At 40.1% G+C, this 14,313-nt stretch overlaps 1 protein-coding gene across 12 annotated transcripts in view; it reads right to left on the reverse strand.

Annotated features, from left to right (window-relative positions):
• The window catches only part of LOC104150247 (zinc finger protein 474), a 51,803-nt gene that overhangs the window by 3,257 nt on the left and 34,233 nt on the right, over nucleotides 1-14,313 (reverse strand). For 10 of the 12 annotated variants that reach the window (XM_068926942.1, XM_068926941.1, XM_068926945.1 and 7 more), the window contains 3 exons: nucleotides 13,793-13,917; nucleotides 11,007-11,611; nucleotides 2,857-3,037 (listed from right to left, as the gene is read on the reverse strand). In XM_068926942.1, the coding sequence (XP_068783043.1) occupies nucleotides 2,857-3,037; nucleotides 11,007-11,611; nucleotides 13,793-13,805 (799 nt within the window). In that variant the 5' untranslated portion in view covers nucleotides 13,806-13,917. Of the gene's footprint in view, nucleotides 1-2,856; nucleotides 3,038-11,006; nucleotides 11,612-13,782; nucleotides 13,918-14,313 lie in introns of all 12 variants that reach the window. The other 2 variants (XM_068926948.1, XM_068926949.1) reach the window with 2 other exon arrangements.

Genomic DNA, 14,313 nt, shown 5'->3' on the forward strand with positions numbered 1-14,313 from the left:
GCCTAAAACCTCTTACAGGCAAAACCTACAATTCTTTTAAGCCACAGCTTCCAGTGAGGTCATTGCACTGATGTATCTTTTGTCATCTAAGCAACGATGCAGTTTTACTCTCAGTTACTTTCCATTGCAGAAAGATTCACTGCTCTGAAAGTTCAGAAGCATTCTTCAAACACTCACATCAGATGTCTTTTCAAGATTGTATTTGACTGTAAAAAAAATCTTATTTACTTGCATCTTGTGAAATGGACTTTCACATAGTGCTGTTTCAAATTCATTTGCAAAAATGACAGGTAGGTTGCTTAATATCTGAATTTAGATCATAAAGTCTTCATTTAAAGTGCCAAAAGAAAATATATACATGGCTTCATTTGAAGCTGTACTTGTTTTGCCCTTCCCAAAAGATATGACAATACAGAAAATGGCTAAAGAAATTGTTTTTGCCTTTGAACTGTTAGCAGCACACACTTTTTAAAAAGAAAAGGATCTGTACATTTAAAAATATTCCACGGTTTCTGTCATTGGCACACCATGGATTTCTTCATTAAAGGCCCATACACTTTTAATATGATTCATATCCAATGGTTCACATAACCACAATAAGCCTTAGATCTCTTAATATGCCTGTTCCTAATGTTCTTTTTGTTAGAAGAGCAACCAAGTAGTGTTTCTTTTCTTGGCTGAGACAAATATCCCCTTTGCTTGCAGGAAATGAATGTGTATTTTCTGTACTTTGGAAAGTTTATTGAATATGAAAAAAGAGAAAAAGAAAGACGACTTTCTCCTTACAGGCATGTGTTGCATTCCACAAATAAAACACTGTGTAATCAGAGCAGTGGTTGTCTTGCCGTGACACTTTAGTTTTCAAAAAGGATTTATGTAAGTTATAAAAAGTTTTATGTAAGCAGTTAATATTTCTGAACTTATTTTGAACACTGCCTGTTCCATTCAACAACAGGGTAACCCCTCCTCCTCAAACTGAGAAACCATGAGACATGCAGTACGTGTATGTGGTCTGAGGGTCAGTTATAGCTTTTACCAGATGATTGAGAGTATGTCTTATGGAAAAAGAACAACAGTGAGATTATTTTCTTCAGGCCAGGAGCATGAGGCAACTGTAGAGGGAACAATAGTTTTAGCTCAAGCTACAGAACTGATCAGACTTGCATCAGCAGACATGTAGGGACACATGTTGGAAGCAGGTCAGTACCCCCTGGGAAGTGTGGGCACACAACACCTCATAGGAGATGTGTGGCGCCTGATACGACTCTCTGCATAAATGAGACAATTTTCAGATCCATATCTGGGAGCCTTTTGCTGGATTGTTCTCTCAAAGAGTAGATGTCTTTCTGCTTCCATTCCCTCAAAATAAGAATAGTGTATTTCAAAATAACCTGAATTGTCCTTTTGCATCCTCCTCTTTCAGACAGAATTCTCATTTTCTCCATCTTTTTTGCCACACACGTAAAAATTAAAAAAGCTTAACAAAAAGAGCAAATGAAATGAAAACATCTTTTGGAAATGCCTATCTTTACTGCAGATTCAGCTCAGCTGCTTGACATCTGTTAAACAATATTGATATTATTTGAGCTGCTATTATTATTATTTTGAACAGATGATTAGTGTTCTCCCTGGTCCTGCTCTCTCCTAGGTGCATCTCCTGGGGACATATTTCTTTGTGCTGCTGTAAAGTGATCTAATGTATGATTCTTTCCCAGCGAATTGTGGGAGAACTTGTCTGTTTTTTGAGACATTAAGGGAAGCTGTGGGAAATTACAGAGAATACAAATAAAAAGCGGATGAATTAGCCACCTGGGCGCAAGTGGTCCAAACTTGGCCTGAACTAGGTCAGACCAGCTGGCAGGGCCAGGGAAGGCATCCAACGGAAGTGAATCAACTTCCAAGCAAAGCCTAAATGAAAATTCAGCTTGATTCTACAGTGAGCACATATCCCTTGGATAAATATGGGAGCCTAGCTCTGTAAGGTGCTAGGGATCATCAATTTTCATTGATTTGAAGAAGTGAGATCTCAGCATCTTATAGAACAGGATCAAACACGCAAACAGGACATAATTAACAGAAATAGAATGTACTATACAGCATTTTCCCCACTGTGTTTATACTATAATATTTCACAATGTAAGCTTCTAAGGCTTGTAAATAAAAAGTGGCTAACAGCATCCACTGGATACTAATTGTAGAAGATACTGCAATTTTAACTCTGCATATATTTTAATAAAAACCTGAACCTACAGCATATATCACAGGCTAGCTTTTAAAAATACCTTATTTTCTAGCAGTTCTCATGTATTTAGTACTGTCTGTCTTATTTCACCACCGAACTCACATTTTAGAAGCCACTCACTGTTTACCATCGGGGTAAGAGCTAGTGTTTGGCCTTTTTTATAACCAACACTATAGGCGTAAAACCTGGCTGAGATATCAGTTGCTATGTTGCCTGACGGGTATTTTGTTTTAATGACTGTATGTGTCAAGTCTGCACATTATTCGTGGAGACTTTTGCTCATTTTAAAATATGCTTTTCTAAAGTGTTGAAAGTAGTCAAAAAGTAATGATGTAGCTGTGAAGCAGGCTGCTAATCTTTTCATGTTTTGATTCAGAGGTATCGACATACAAAGAGGCATGTCCCAAGGCAATGACTACTCTTATTTCTCACTGATGTAGCACCAAAAGAGAATAAAATACTTAACAGAAAGCTTAAAACAAGCTACAGTCCTATGATAACCAGCTTCTCTTTGGACTGAATGGGGGTATTTGCAAACCACTGAGCTAGTCCTTAATTTTTTTTTCTTTCTCCCACTTTCTTCCTCCCATTTCCCCATTTGGTCTGTAGCTTACCTTGTATGGAAGTGATGTCAGGCTTTTTGGGTTCTGGCCTTCTCAAATGCTTGGGTAGCATGTCGTTCTCCTGATGCCATTTTTTCAAGCATTGTGGCTCATGGATACTAATAGATTTTGTTCCATACTCACGGCCACATATATAACAAATAACTGTTGGTGGCCGTCTTGTCACTGGTGGCTGCAAATAACAGTTGTAATGAAGAATCAGCATTGTTTTCAACATTAATTTTGAACCAGAATAACTCTAAATTAATGAAATGAATGAATGAAAACAATCATGCTGAAAAAGAAACTGCTTCATATCTGTGAAATCACTGATAATGTTCCTATCAGTTTCAGTATATCTACATTCAGTCCTGAAGCTTGCAAGAGATATTGCATCATTAACTGACCATTTGGAACAGGTATGCTCCTTCTCCAGATATTGGTCTGAACACTCATGTGTGTCACTTAATTAATAGCTATGTAACTCTGTTATTTTTGCACAAGTTCATGAAAATGCTGACTTACCACATTCAGAGAGAACTCCTCTGCTTGATCAAGTTGCTGTGGTACAGTGACAATCTTAAACATTTAAATCCTGTTTTAACTACTGAACAGAAGGAATATGGAAAGCGACAATAAAACCTTCCTCAGCTGAACTGCTGATATGCTAATCCAAGAGCAGAAAGACCCCATCTCCACGCAGAACACAGTTAAAGCATCATGTCAGGCCTCAGCATCTCTCTTAAGCCAAACAGTGACAGCAACTGTGATAAATTTGTGATCATGGGAACTAACTGTGTTACTTCTGCCACAGATTGGTTAACTCGTAGAATTCTTGGCCGTGACAGATTAAAACCAATCCAGGACATTTCAGGATTGGGGGCAAAAAAAGGAACTGTTGTTTGTTTATCCCAAAGAACTCTGTGTGAATCTTGCTATGACTTCAGTGAGAACAGAACTGGGCTCTAAGCAAGTCATTGTTTCTGTACTGCAGATCTGCTTTTGTTTGTAGAGAAAAAGAGAAAAAAAAACTCAACCTCCAACCCAGAAATACATATTCTAAGCTTGAAAAATATATAATTACTGTGGCATTGCGAATTATGGACTAAACTATGTCTTTAGGCACATCCTGCACTAGGCGTGGTAGCAGCGTAAAGCAGAAACATACTGCAAAGATATCATTTTGAGGCACATCGATGATTCCTGCAACTGTCAGAATTTCCTTCATTCTTGGTTGCAGAATACCAGTAAAAGACTACCTATTTCCTGTCTTTTTATTAAAGGTAAAGGGAGAGCCATGCCAGACCAAACATGGGAGACTTTTCTCACGTAAGCAAGGGAGGTGGAGATTTCATTTTTTCCCTCTGCTGTATATGACAAAAGCATAACCTATTCCAATATTTATGACTCTGTCAGCCCATCAGTGTAGTCAAGAAATTCTAGGCAGCTCTTCTTGCATTTATGCTACAGTCTGAAAAAGTCATTAGTGAATAATCTCCATAAGCTTTCTTTCCTGCATCACACATGTAAACTCTATTATATGAAGAAATAATACTCTACAAAGCGTCCTTTTGCTGGGAAAAGTTCATAGAATTACAGAACAGTTGAGGTTGGCCTCCTGCTCAAGCGGTGTCAACATTCTCTGCAAGCTGACCAGGATCATGTCCAGTCAGATTGTGAAAATCTCCAAGGATGGAGACTCCACAACCCCACTGGGCAACCTATTCCAAAGTTTGACTAAAAAGTTTCCAATACCTAGGTATTTACCTGAGACATCTCTCTATTCTCTCAGCCTCTCCAAATATGACAGATGCTCCTATGCCTTAATCATCCTCATGGCCCTTCACTGGCCTTCCTCCAATACGTCCATCTCTTTCTTGCAATGGGGAGCCCCAAGCTGGATCCAGCGCGGCCTCACCGCTGGTGCCGAGTAGAAGGGAAGGATCACCTCCCTCAACCTGCTGGCAGCGCTCTTCCTAAGGCAGCCCAGGATGCCGATGAGCTTGGCCGCGAGGAGGCATCGCTGGCTCACGTTCAACTTGCTGTCCACCACGACGCCCAGATCCTTCTCTGCAAAGCCGCTTTGCGGTCAGCCCGCCCCCAACCTCTGCTGGCGCGCGGGGCTATTCCTCCCCAGACGCAGGAGTCTGCGCTTCCCCTGTTTCCACTTCATGAGCTTCCTCCCTGGCAATTTCTCCAGCCTCTCGAGGTCCCTCTGACCGGCAGCGCAAACAACTGCTTTAGCGGCCACTCCTCCCAGGTCTGCATTGTCTGCACACTTGCTGAGGGTACCCGCTGCCCCACCACCCACACCATTAACAAAGATGTTAAACAGCACTGGCCCCAGGATCGACCCCTGGCGGGCACCTCTCCGGACTGGCCTCCAGCTGGACTTTCTGCCGCTCCTCATGGCCCTTTGAGCTTGGCGATTCAGCCGGTTCTCAGTCCGCCTCACCGTCCTCTTATCTAGCCCACACTTCACCAGTTTGTTCTATGAGGATGTCGTGGGAGACGGTGCCGAAAGCCTCACCAAAGTCAAGATGAACAATACCCACTGCTCTCCCCTCCTCCACCAAGCTGGTCATTTCACCACGGGAGGCTAGCAGGAGGGTCAGCCGTGATTTCCCCTTCATAAATCCACGCCGACTACTCCCAAACACCTTCTTGTCGCTCATACGTTGGGAAAGGGGTTCCAGAATGAGTCGCTCCATCCCCCTCCCAGGGATCGGGGGGAGGCAGACCAGCCTGAGTCATGTCCTCAGGAACCTCCCCAGATGGCCAGGACTTTTCAAAGATCATCGAGAGAGATGACATCAGCCAGCTCCCTCAGCCCCCATGGGTGCACCACAGCGGGTCCCGTGCACCCATCTATCTCCAGTTTGTTTAAACGTTCTCTAATCTGATTCTCCTCCTCCACCGAGGGCAAGTCTTCCTCGCCCTGGAGTTTCTCACTGGTCCCCGGGGCCTGGGATTGCCGAAGGCTGCTCTCACCAGTAAAGAGCACAGTGAAGAAGGCACTGAGTACCTCAGCCTTTTCGGTGGCCTTTGTCAACAGGTTCATTTCACCACGGGAGGCTAGCAGGAGGGTCAGCCATGATTTCCCCTTCATAAATCCATGCTGACTACTCCCAAACACCTTCTTGTCGCTCATATGTTTTGATCTCTCCAGATCCTGACAGGGATGGGTTTTGTGTTGCGACTGAGGGAAACCAGCCTTGCACCTGAACAAAGGATTCTGTTTTCCAAGTTTAGCATTTAGTTATGCTAAATTGATATTTAGTGAAAAAATTTGTTTTCAAAACCTGTTCAAGCAGAAATCCTTATTTTTTTGCAACTTTCACAATTAAGAAAAGGAAAGAAACATTAGCATAGACCAACATTAATTAAAATAAATCAGATCACTATAAGGGTGGAATGATTTTTGTCAGAAATGTAGTGAGTTTGAACCATCACCACATATTAAATTTCATACACAAATCTTCTGCAAATACACTGTAAAACAAACAAACAAAAAAAACCCGAGGGAGAATATTCTTACAATTTGTAGTAACAGCTCATTCACTGCTTAACTGTGGAGTCTCAGGTAAGCTTAGGTAAGTTGTGCTTGGATTTTTTTTTTTTTTAAACAACTGATGGTATTCATCCTTCATCCTTTCTTTTTCTTTTCAGAGTGTTCCTACCTGGAATGTTACATATGGAGGCCTGCAGTTTGAAACTAAACTATTTTTGGAATCACTAGAATTTCCCAACCCAGACTACTCACAAGCTAGTGGCTAAAGCTCTCTGCTTGCAGCTTTGTTTTCACTTTTAAAAAGGATAGTAAGGAAGGTCTGTTCCTGAGGAAATGTGTGTTTTTATAAAAATACCTACAAATACCTGACGGTGCAGTTAGGTTTTCCTCTGGTGCCTCATATTTTCTTTTTTCTCCAAGACTGTTAAGTATGTCTGTGTTGCCATGAATGAAGTTATTTAACTCAGAGGGCTATGTAACTATGTATTTTCAATAGACCTGACATTACCTGAACTCAGCCCCAGGCTGCTATTATGACCTTACATGAGGTCAAACCCTCCCATACTGAACAAAGCTTTTAATTTCCTCTTAGGTACACCCAATAAGATTGTCTCCCAAGCTCTGCTCTATAAAGATGTATTATTTAGGACTGAAAGAGCACCAAATTCTTATTCCTTTCATTATCCATGCTACTTAATGGGAGGAGGGGAGACTTCCTGATGCACACCACAGCTCTCATCATAGGCTTGAACTGCCCAGAGAACTGTGGATCAGAAAAGAGTAGTATAAATACTTAATGGCAGCATCATGTTATATGAAAGCAATCTTTTCCACTCATTCCTCTCTCTCTGACAAGTAAGAGGCATTTTGCATAAGGGTCAGAGAGAATCCATAGAGTGGCTCTCAAAACCATCCAAAGAAGCATTTCATAGCCTTCTGGAGTGCTTTCAGCTGCTGACTGGCCAAAACAGACTAATGTTAGGGCTATTTGTATGCTTATGTATGAAGCACAATAACAACAAGGTAATTCTGCCTAAGGAGGCAGGTAACTATAGACTTTATGCCACTGGAATCACTAGAATATCCCACTCTACTCCTGATGGGTATCTTTAAAAAAAAAAACAACATTGGTCTAGTGAACCTGGCATTTATGTAAATGTAAAAAGGCAGAAACCTCTATCCTTCACAAAAAAAAAATATGCAGTGAGCTTCATTCCAACCATTCATTCACTCTTCTGTATTTACAAATATATTTGTCACTAATCTTCTAAGAAGATGTTCAAAACTCCAACTGAGACAGGTGGGAAGTTTGTAATTGACCTCCCACCTTTCTTACAATCACAAGGCATCTTAAGGCTTTTTTATTTTACGCAGAGACTTGAGGACTTTATGCTACAGCAAGATATGGCACCAACATTTTGTTGTTACACAGGTTTTCAAGACTTCTGTATTATAATACAGAAAAGGGAGCTCACTAACACCTTTCTATTGTGTAGACAGTTAAAACACTAGGAAGAAAACAGCAGGTGGCAGCACCAGCTGCTAGTGATACATTTGACAAGATTTGAGAATTAAAGTTATCACCATCTGTTGTGCAAAAATTTGTAAAACATAGCCATAGAAAGTCATTAATACCCATCTACATAGGCAGTAGGAAACATTTTGGTCTATGACAGAATAACCAACACATTCTGCTCTAGTACAAGACATCGCTGAGTACGAGACATCACTGTCATTGTCTAAGGTATCACAGCAGAATCCAAATAGCATGCAAGAATCGAGATCTCTGAGGCGATGCAATCCTTGGGAGCCTATTAAGCATAGACCGTTTGCTTTACATAGTCAGGCATGATTAACTCAGATGCGTTTACGTATTCTAAGAGGTAGGATAGTTAGTGGAAGAGAAGGCTTAAGGAGGTTGTTGAGTCTCCAGCATTGAGGGTGTTTACGACGAAACCGAATAAGCATTTGTCAGTAATGATATTGGTCTAGTTGATCCTGCGCTTGCCAATGGAAAGAGAGCTCCAGGACAGAGGCACCTCAGCATAAGCTCTTGCAGTTGGAAAGGCAGAACACCCTTCACACAGACTATGATAGAATCAGTCAGCTCTATTTTTAAATTAAGGAAAATATAGCTTTTGAATTTAGAGCATCTTTCTTTATAGAATCAGTTTGACAGTAATTTTACAGTTCTGTTAAAATATATATACACTATTTGTTTCATTATTTCTTCCCTCTGACATACTGCTGGATCAAGACTTTAAAAGATGTTATTTAAATAGGTACTTAAATAATTTACTGATTCACATTCAGAGTAGATTTGTTAAGTGAAACATCGATTCCCTCCAATGTCTTTCTCCTCCAAGAATCCTGCAAAGTCTCTCGAAAAAATTCCCTCTGACCCTCTCCTTCATGTCCCACCAGGACACTATCTGAAGTAACATCAGCCCACCAAAAAGTGGGCTGGAAGCAGTTTTATCTGTATCATTCCCATTAACCAGGTCTAATCGATGCCTGGAGCTTGATGCTATTCCTGCCAGGACCAAAGCAGACTTCTATTTCATTACGCTATTAGTATAATTAATAAGCAACTGAGTAGTCGGTAAAGTGAGCAAAATTAAAACCATTTGCTGGAAAAAGACAGTGAAGACTGTACCGTGGGTCCAGACCTTGTTTCTCTACATAGCGTTATCTGTGGCCCTCTGTCAGCTTACTGCTTTTCAACATCCTGTATGTGTGGACCTTTCAGAACTTTTTACTGGAAGTAGACACCCTCATATAGAGAATTTAAAACTACAGAAAAGATGTTTCCTTTGCCTACTTCTTAATAGTAGTCCTCCAGTCCTCAACAGTCCACAGAAGCACAGGATATTTCTTTCACTCTTTCCATTCCTATCTCTGCTTTTAAACTGTACCTCTGTACAAAAAGGTGGGTCTAAAAATACTAAAATAAAGAACCTCAGAGAGGTAAAATCCATCTTCCCTTCTTGAAAGTCATCACTAGTAATAAGCTCCGTCAGAATCAATTATATCCTGCCTGCTGTGCAGCCTCATTAGTTCTGCTGTGATTGAAAAACTGACTGGAAGTAAATGAGGAAACCTGTTGTTCAGACACAAGGAAGAAGAAATTTTAATACATTTCATTCTGGCTCTGCAGAGCTCGCAGAAGGAAAAACTGGTAATAATGTTGTTGTTCAACAAGTCGGCAGATGTGACTGAACCCATGCAGGGAGCAGATATGTTGCGCAAGAGGGCAACATTTTTACAAAGTCATTCTCAGTGCCAGACCACACTCTAAACTTGTTTTTTGTATGTCACTGTAACTCTGGATATTTTTCATGATATTAAAAAAAACACTTTTTTCTTTTTTTAAATATATGAAATTCTGTGCAGAGGACAAACAACTTTGTTTCACTCATACGTGTTATCAGTGCCTTTCATTGTACAACCACCTTTAGAACAATACAAGGTTTTTGGTAAATGGTACAATGTAACGTGACACAACGGAAACGTCTACTTTCCTATAGCCATAGATACGTGTGCACAGTATTTTGCACTATTTGCATGTTCTATGAAATTTGTTAATGTATTATGAAAGATTTAGCTGAGATTTAGCGGGCCTCTTTTGCTATTATTTGTCAAACAGTGGCCTCAAATGGCATAATATAAACATATCTCACATTGTCTTCATTCTCACATTAGGTGGGGTAATGCTATTATCTCCATTTTATTCAGGAACCGGAAAACTGAGAAACAGCATGTTTAAGGCGTTGACTTTTAAAACCTTTTCAGAAGTGCTCTGTATAGCACTGCATTGCTTTGGTAACAGACAGCTAAACCCCATTTTCAGAAGAAACGCAGGCCATCAGGAGTACTAGACCTAGTGAAAAAAATCAGGCTATTTATTTTAGACACCAGGCCTAAATTTAGACATCTATCTCTTTACAAAACTCCTGGCCAAAGAGAGCTCGTGCGGAAACAAGTGCAGAACAGATATGCCATTTTCCAAAACTTCATGTAGCTTTTGGGTAATGTGAATCAGCTTCTTTATTCTTGGATCTTGAATCAAATTCAGTGGAAAGAAATGTGCAGTGTTATTTATTTTGTTGTTGTTACATTCCGAGTTAACTGTCTTTTAACATGCAGTCCTCAGTAAACTAATGTTCCATGCCAAGGTTAAGAATAATGGTAAAAAACAGAAAATCACTGGAGTGCTTACAGGACAAGGAGACATCATATCTCATGTTAACTAAATAAAAACGCCTAATATCTTCTAAAATATGTAACATTCAAAGCTTGCTTAAGCAGCTCAGCAGAATCTATTAATGAACTATATCACACAGTGGTCCCTTTTGGGGATATGGCTCCACAGCAACACAGAGTATGAGGACCTAGCTATCCCCTTTCAACAGGAAAATCAAAAGGAACAGAAATAAACGATTCAAGAATCTTATAGTTACTTTTATGCATACAGTATTCCCCTCTCCTCTACTTACTATTCAGCAGAGAAATACTTCCATGGAATCAAAAGATTGTTCTGAAAGAAAGTGGTTTTAAATTTTGAGTTTTGATGAGAACCCAGTCTCCCCTGGAATGCCTAGTATCAAAACCCATTCAGACCACTTCACACAGCCCATACTTCGCAGTTTACCTTGTCTGATATGGCTGGCGCAGCCCCACTCTTCTGTTGACCTTCACCAGATAGATCAGTACCTGCTGAGTCAGATCCAAAGCTTGGGCCTTTACCAGATTTATAGGGTTTAGAACTTGACAGCCCCACACCGCTGTTATTTCCTTTGCAACTCCTTTGGTGCACAGTGAGACGATCAGGAAGGAAAGTCCTGCCACACTTTTCACAAGGCAAGAGCTGGGCTTGAGCACTCTGATACGCTGCCTCATTTTCAGCTGCAGTCAAACAGGAACCATGAGTAGGGGCCTCAGGTCTCCTGGGCTCTGCTCTTCGCAGATGCTTTGGTAGTTGATCATTTTCAATATGCCACTTCTCTAGACATTGGGGTTCATGTATGGAAATAGACTGGGACCCGAATTCTCTGCCACAGATATAACACACTCTAAAGCCAGGTCGTCTTGGTGGGATGACTGGTCGATTCAGTGGAGTCTGAGACATGTTTGAAGAATCTGACTGTTTTGATATTATTGCAGTACCTGGTCGTCTTTTCTTGGGGCTAGCTTCTAGATGCACTATTTCTGGCAAAATTATGCCAAGATCTGACACGCTGGATGTTGAAACCTGTTCTGAAGGCAAGATGGTAGAGATATTAGCAGAGGCCTCCCCGACACTTAGCAGAGTTTTATTGGTTTTGTTTGCACTTTTTCTTTACATTGTTTCCAAGAAGGATACAACATTTCAAGAACCCGCTCTTCTACACAGATAGGGCTTGAGAAAGGCTGTCATTCGGCATGATGCTCCATCTTGTTAATTTATTTTTGTGGACCTGAATGTGCTAGAGACTTTAAAGCTGGAAAACTGCATCTAATGGCCTTTTCAGTAGGGAAAAGTGTTTCTGTGTGTTTTTGTTTTGCCTTTTGGTTTTATATGATACTGAGACAAATTCAATTAGTATAATTAACAAATTTCACCTCTCTTTTTAAAGTTAGCAACCAGTGGTTTTTCACAAGGGTCAGTTTACCTTACTCTGTTACATTTTTAAACAACGGACAAATAACATCAAATATAACCTACCCCTAATCATCAGCTGCACAATATAAACCTCAAGCTTCAGACTTGGAGGCTGCAAAGCCATGAAGGAGATAAAAAGAAGAAGGGTTTCCACAGACTTAAATTGCTAGAATATATCTGGCTTTGAGTATAATCAATATGATTTATTTTCAGTTACTGATAGAACTGTTACTTCCACCACAGTCTTCAATTTCTAAACTATTTATTTTAATAGTTAGATATCATTTCCCAGTCTGTGGAAAAATGCAAAGAAATCCCTCTGTGGAGGGACTGATGTTAATGTCCAGTCTCCAAAGGGACAGCCAATTAGCAAGGAAAATCTTCCCATTCAGTAGGCTGAAGGAAGTTATTAGGACCCTCTACTCACCGGTTGTGAGGTGGTTTCTATCTCAAACACTCTGTCCAGTCTTAGGCCGCCCAGTACAGGAGCCACATTAATAAACACAACCAGTTCTCATTAAGGGCCACTAAAATGATTTGGGGCTGAAGCACACAACACACGAGGAGAGGTCGAGGGCACTGCATTTGTTTAGTCTCAAGAAGACATGACTAAAGGGGGATCAAACAGCTGTTTTAAAATACCTAAAAGGGTAATTATAGAAAAGATGGAGCCAGACTCATCTGAGGTGTACACAGGGGTAGAACAAGAGACAATGGTCATGAACTGCAGCAAGGGAAATTCCCACCGCATATACAGAAAAAATCCTTCATTGTGAAAGTGGTCAAGCATTGAAAATAGGGCTCTCCCTCTTTGGGGATTTTCAAAACTCAACTGGACAAAGCCCCAAGCAAACTTGTTCTAACTTTGAAGCCAGCCTTGCTCTGAGCAGCAAGCTGTACTATGTGACTTTCACGGTCCCTTCCAAACAAAATTGTTCTAACATTATATGTGTCTCCAAGGTCTCCTCATAACGCTTCAGTATACGTTTCCATTTTCTCCTAACTCAGCAGGAATCAAATTTAAGGTCATCTTGCATGACTCAGCACCATGCCAATTACAGGCTGTCATTTTAATCTTTGATTCCTGCGAAACAAATTTACCTTTGACAGAAATCTGCAGGTAGCCTGAAAGCCATCCAAACAAAACCATTAAAATATGGCTTATTTGATCTTCCTGATTCTCTAGGATGGACTGGACTCCATTACAATTTGAAGGTCCTTCCATCTCCACAAGTCGAATAGGAGGACTAAATTCCACCCTGCTATAAACCTGTGGACTTTATTAGTTTCAATGGTAGATGTATACACACATCCGCTCATGAAGTCAAACTTAAGACTTCTGTGTCTAATGGTTTATATGACTGGTTTACATAAACAAGGTTTATACAGTTCTATGACAGGAATAGCACTATTCTCAACTTAAATCTAATTAAAAAAGGAGATGTGGACCTGTGTTCGAAATTAAAAATCCAGGACCCTTCCTGTTTACATGAGTCTAAGGCTGAGGTAGCTATGTAGCAGCCGAACAACGCTGATGTAAAATGGGAAGTGAGAAGAGAATCAAACCCCTGTGGTACAAAAGATGAATGAAAAAGACTTGAGAATTTGATCTCTCATAAAACTGGTTTTGCACTGAAATGTCATTTGATTACATTTGGAGTCTATTGCACTAGAAACAATATGTACCTTGTCTCAAGACAATACAGGAAATCTTGACTATTCAAGATGACCTAAGATTTTTATTTTGAACAGTTTTGCATATGTGATATTTAAACCAATATCTTACTGAGAATTACTTTTTATCTCCATGACCTCCTTCTTTCAAGCATTTCTGATTCAGTGTTTACTGGAAGACAAGATCATGACCACAGATGCAACAAACTTGAAAATCCAGACAAGTTACTGGCACATGACATTGATTCTGTATAAAAGAAACAAACATAAGACATGTAAAGTAAATGACTAGATAAATTTTGAGCAACTATATTGAAATGGACTTTAAATTCATAACAAAATTACAGAATCAAATTAGCAGTGAGACTTGGATCATAATACAATATAAGTCAGCAAGAGCAAGAGAAACTTGCTATAATCCTCAACATAAGGTAAGTCACTATAATTTCTGTTGGGTCTTCCATGGATACTTAAAGGAGTTACAACAGCTCCAAGATAAAAGCCTTGGCCTCGTATTTTGTTCAGTTGAGTCCTATATAATATTTGGATACCAATGAAAATGCAAAGGCCTGATGAAGTTGTGTTTTTGAGTTCAGAATTCATCTTTGGTCTTGAATTCAATTTTGTAATATGAGGTTTTGGA

This window comes from Struthio camelus, chromosome Z (assembly GCF_040807025.1).
Source record: "Struthio camelus isolate bStrCam1 chromosome Z, bStrCam1.hap1, whole genome shotgun sequence".
Taxonomy (NCBI): Eukaryota; Metazoa; Chordata; class Aves; order Struthioniformes; family Struthionidae; genus Struthio; species Struthio camelus.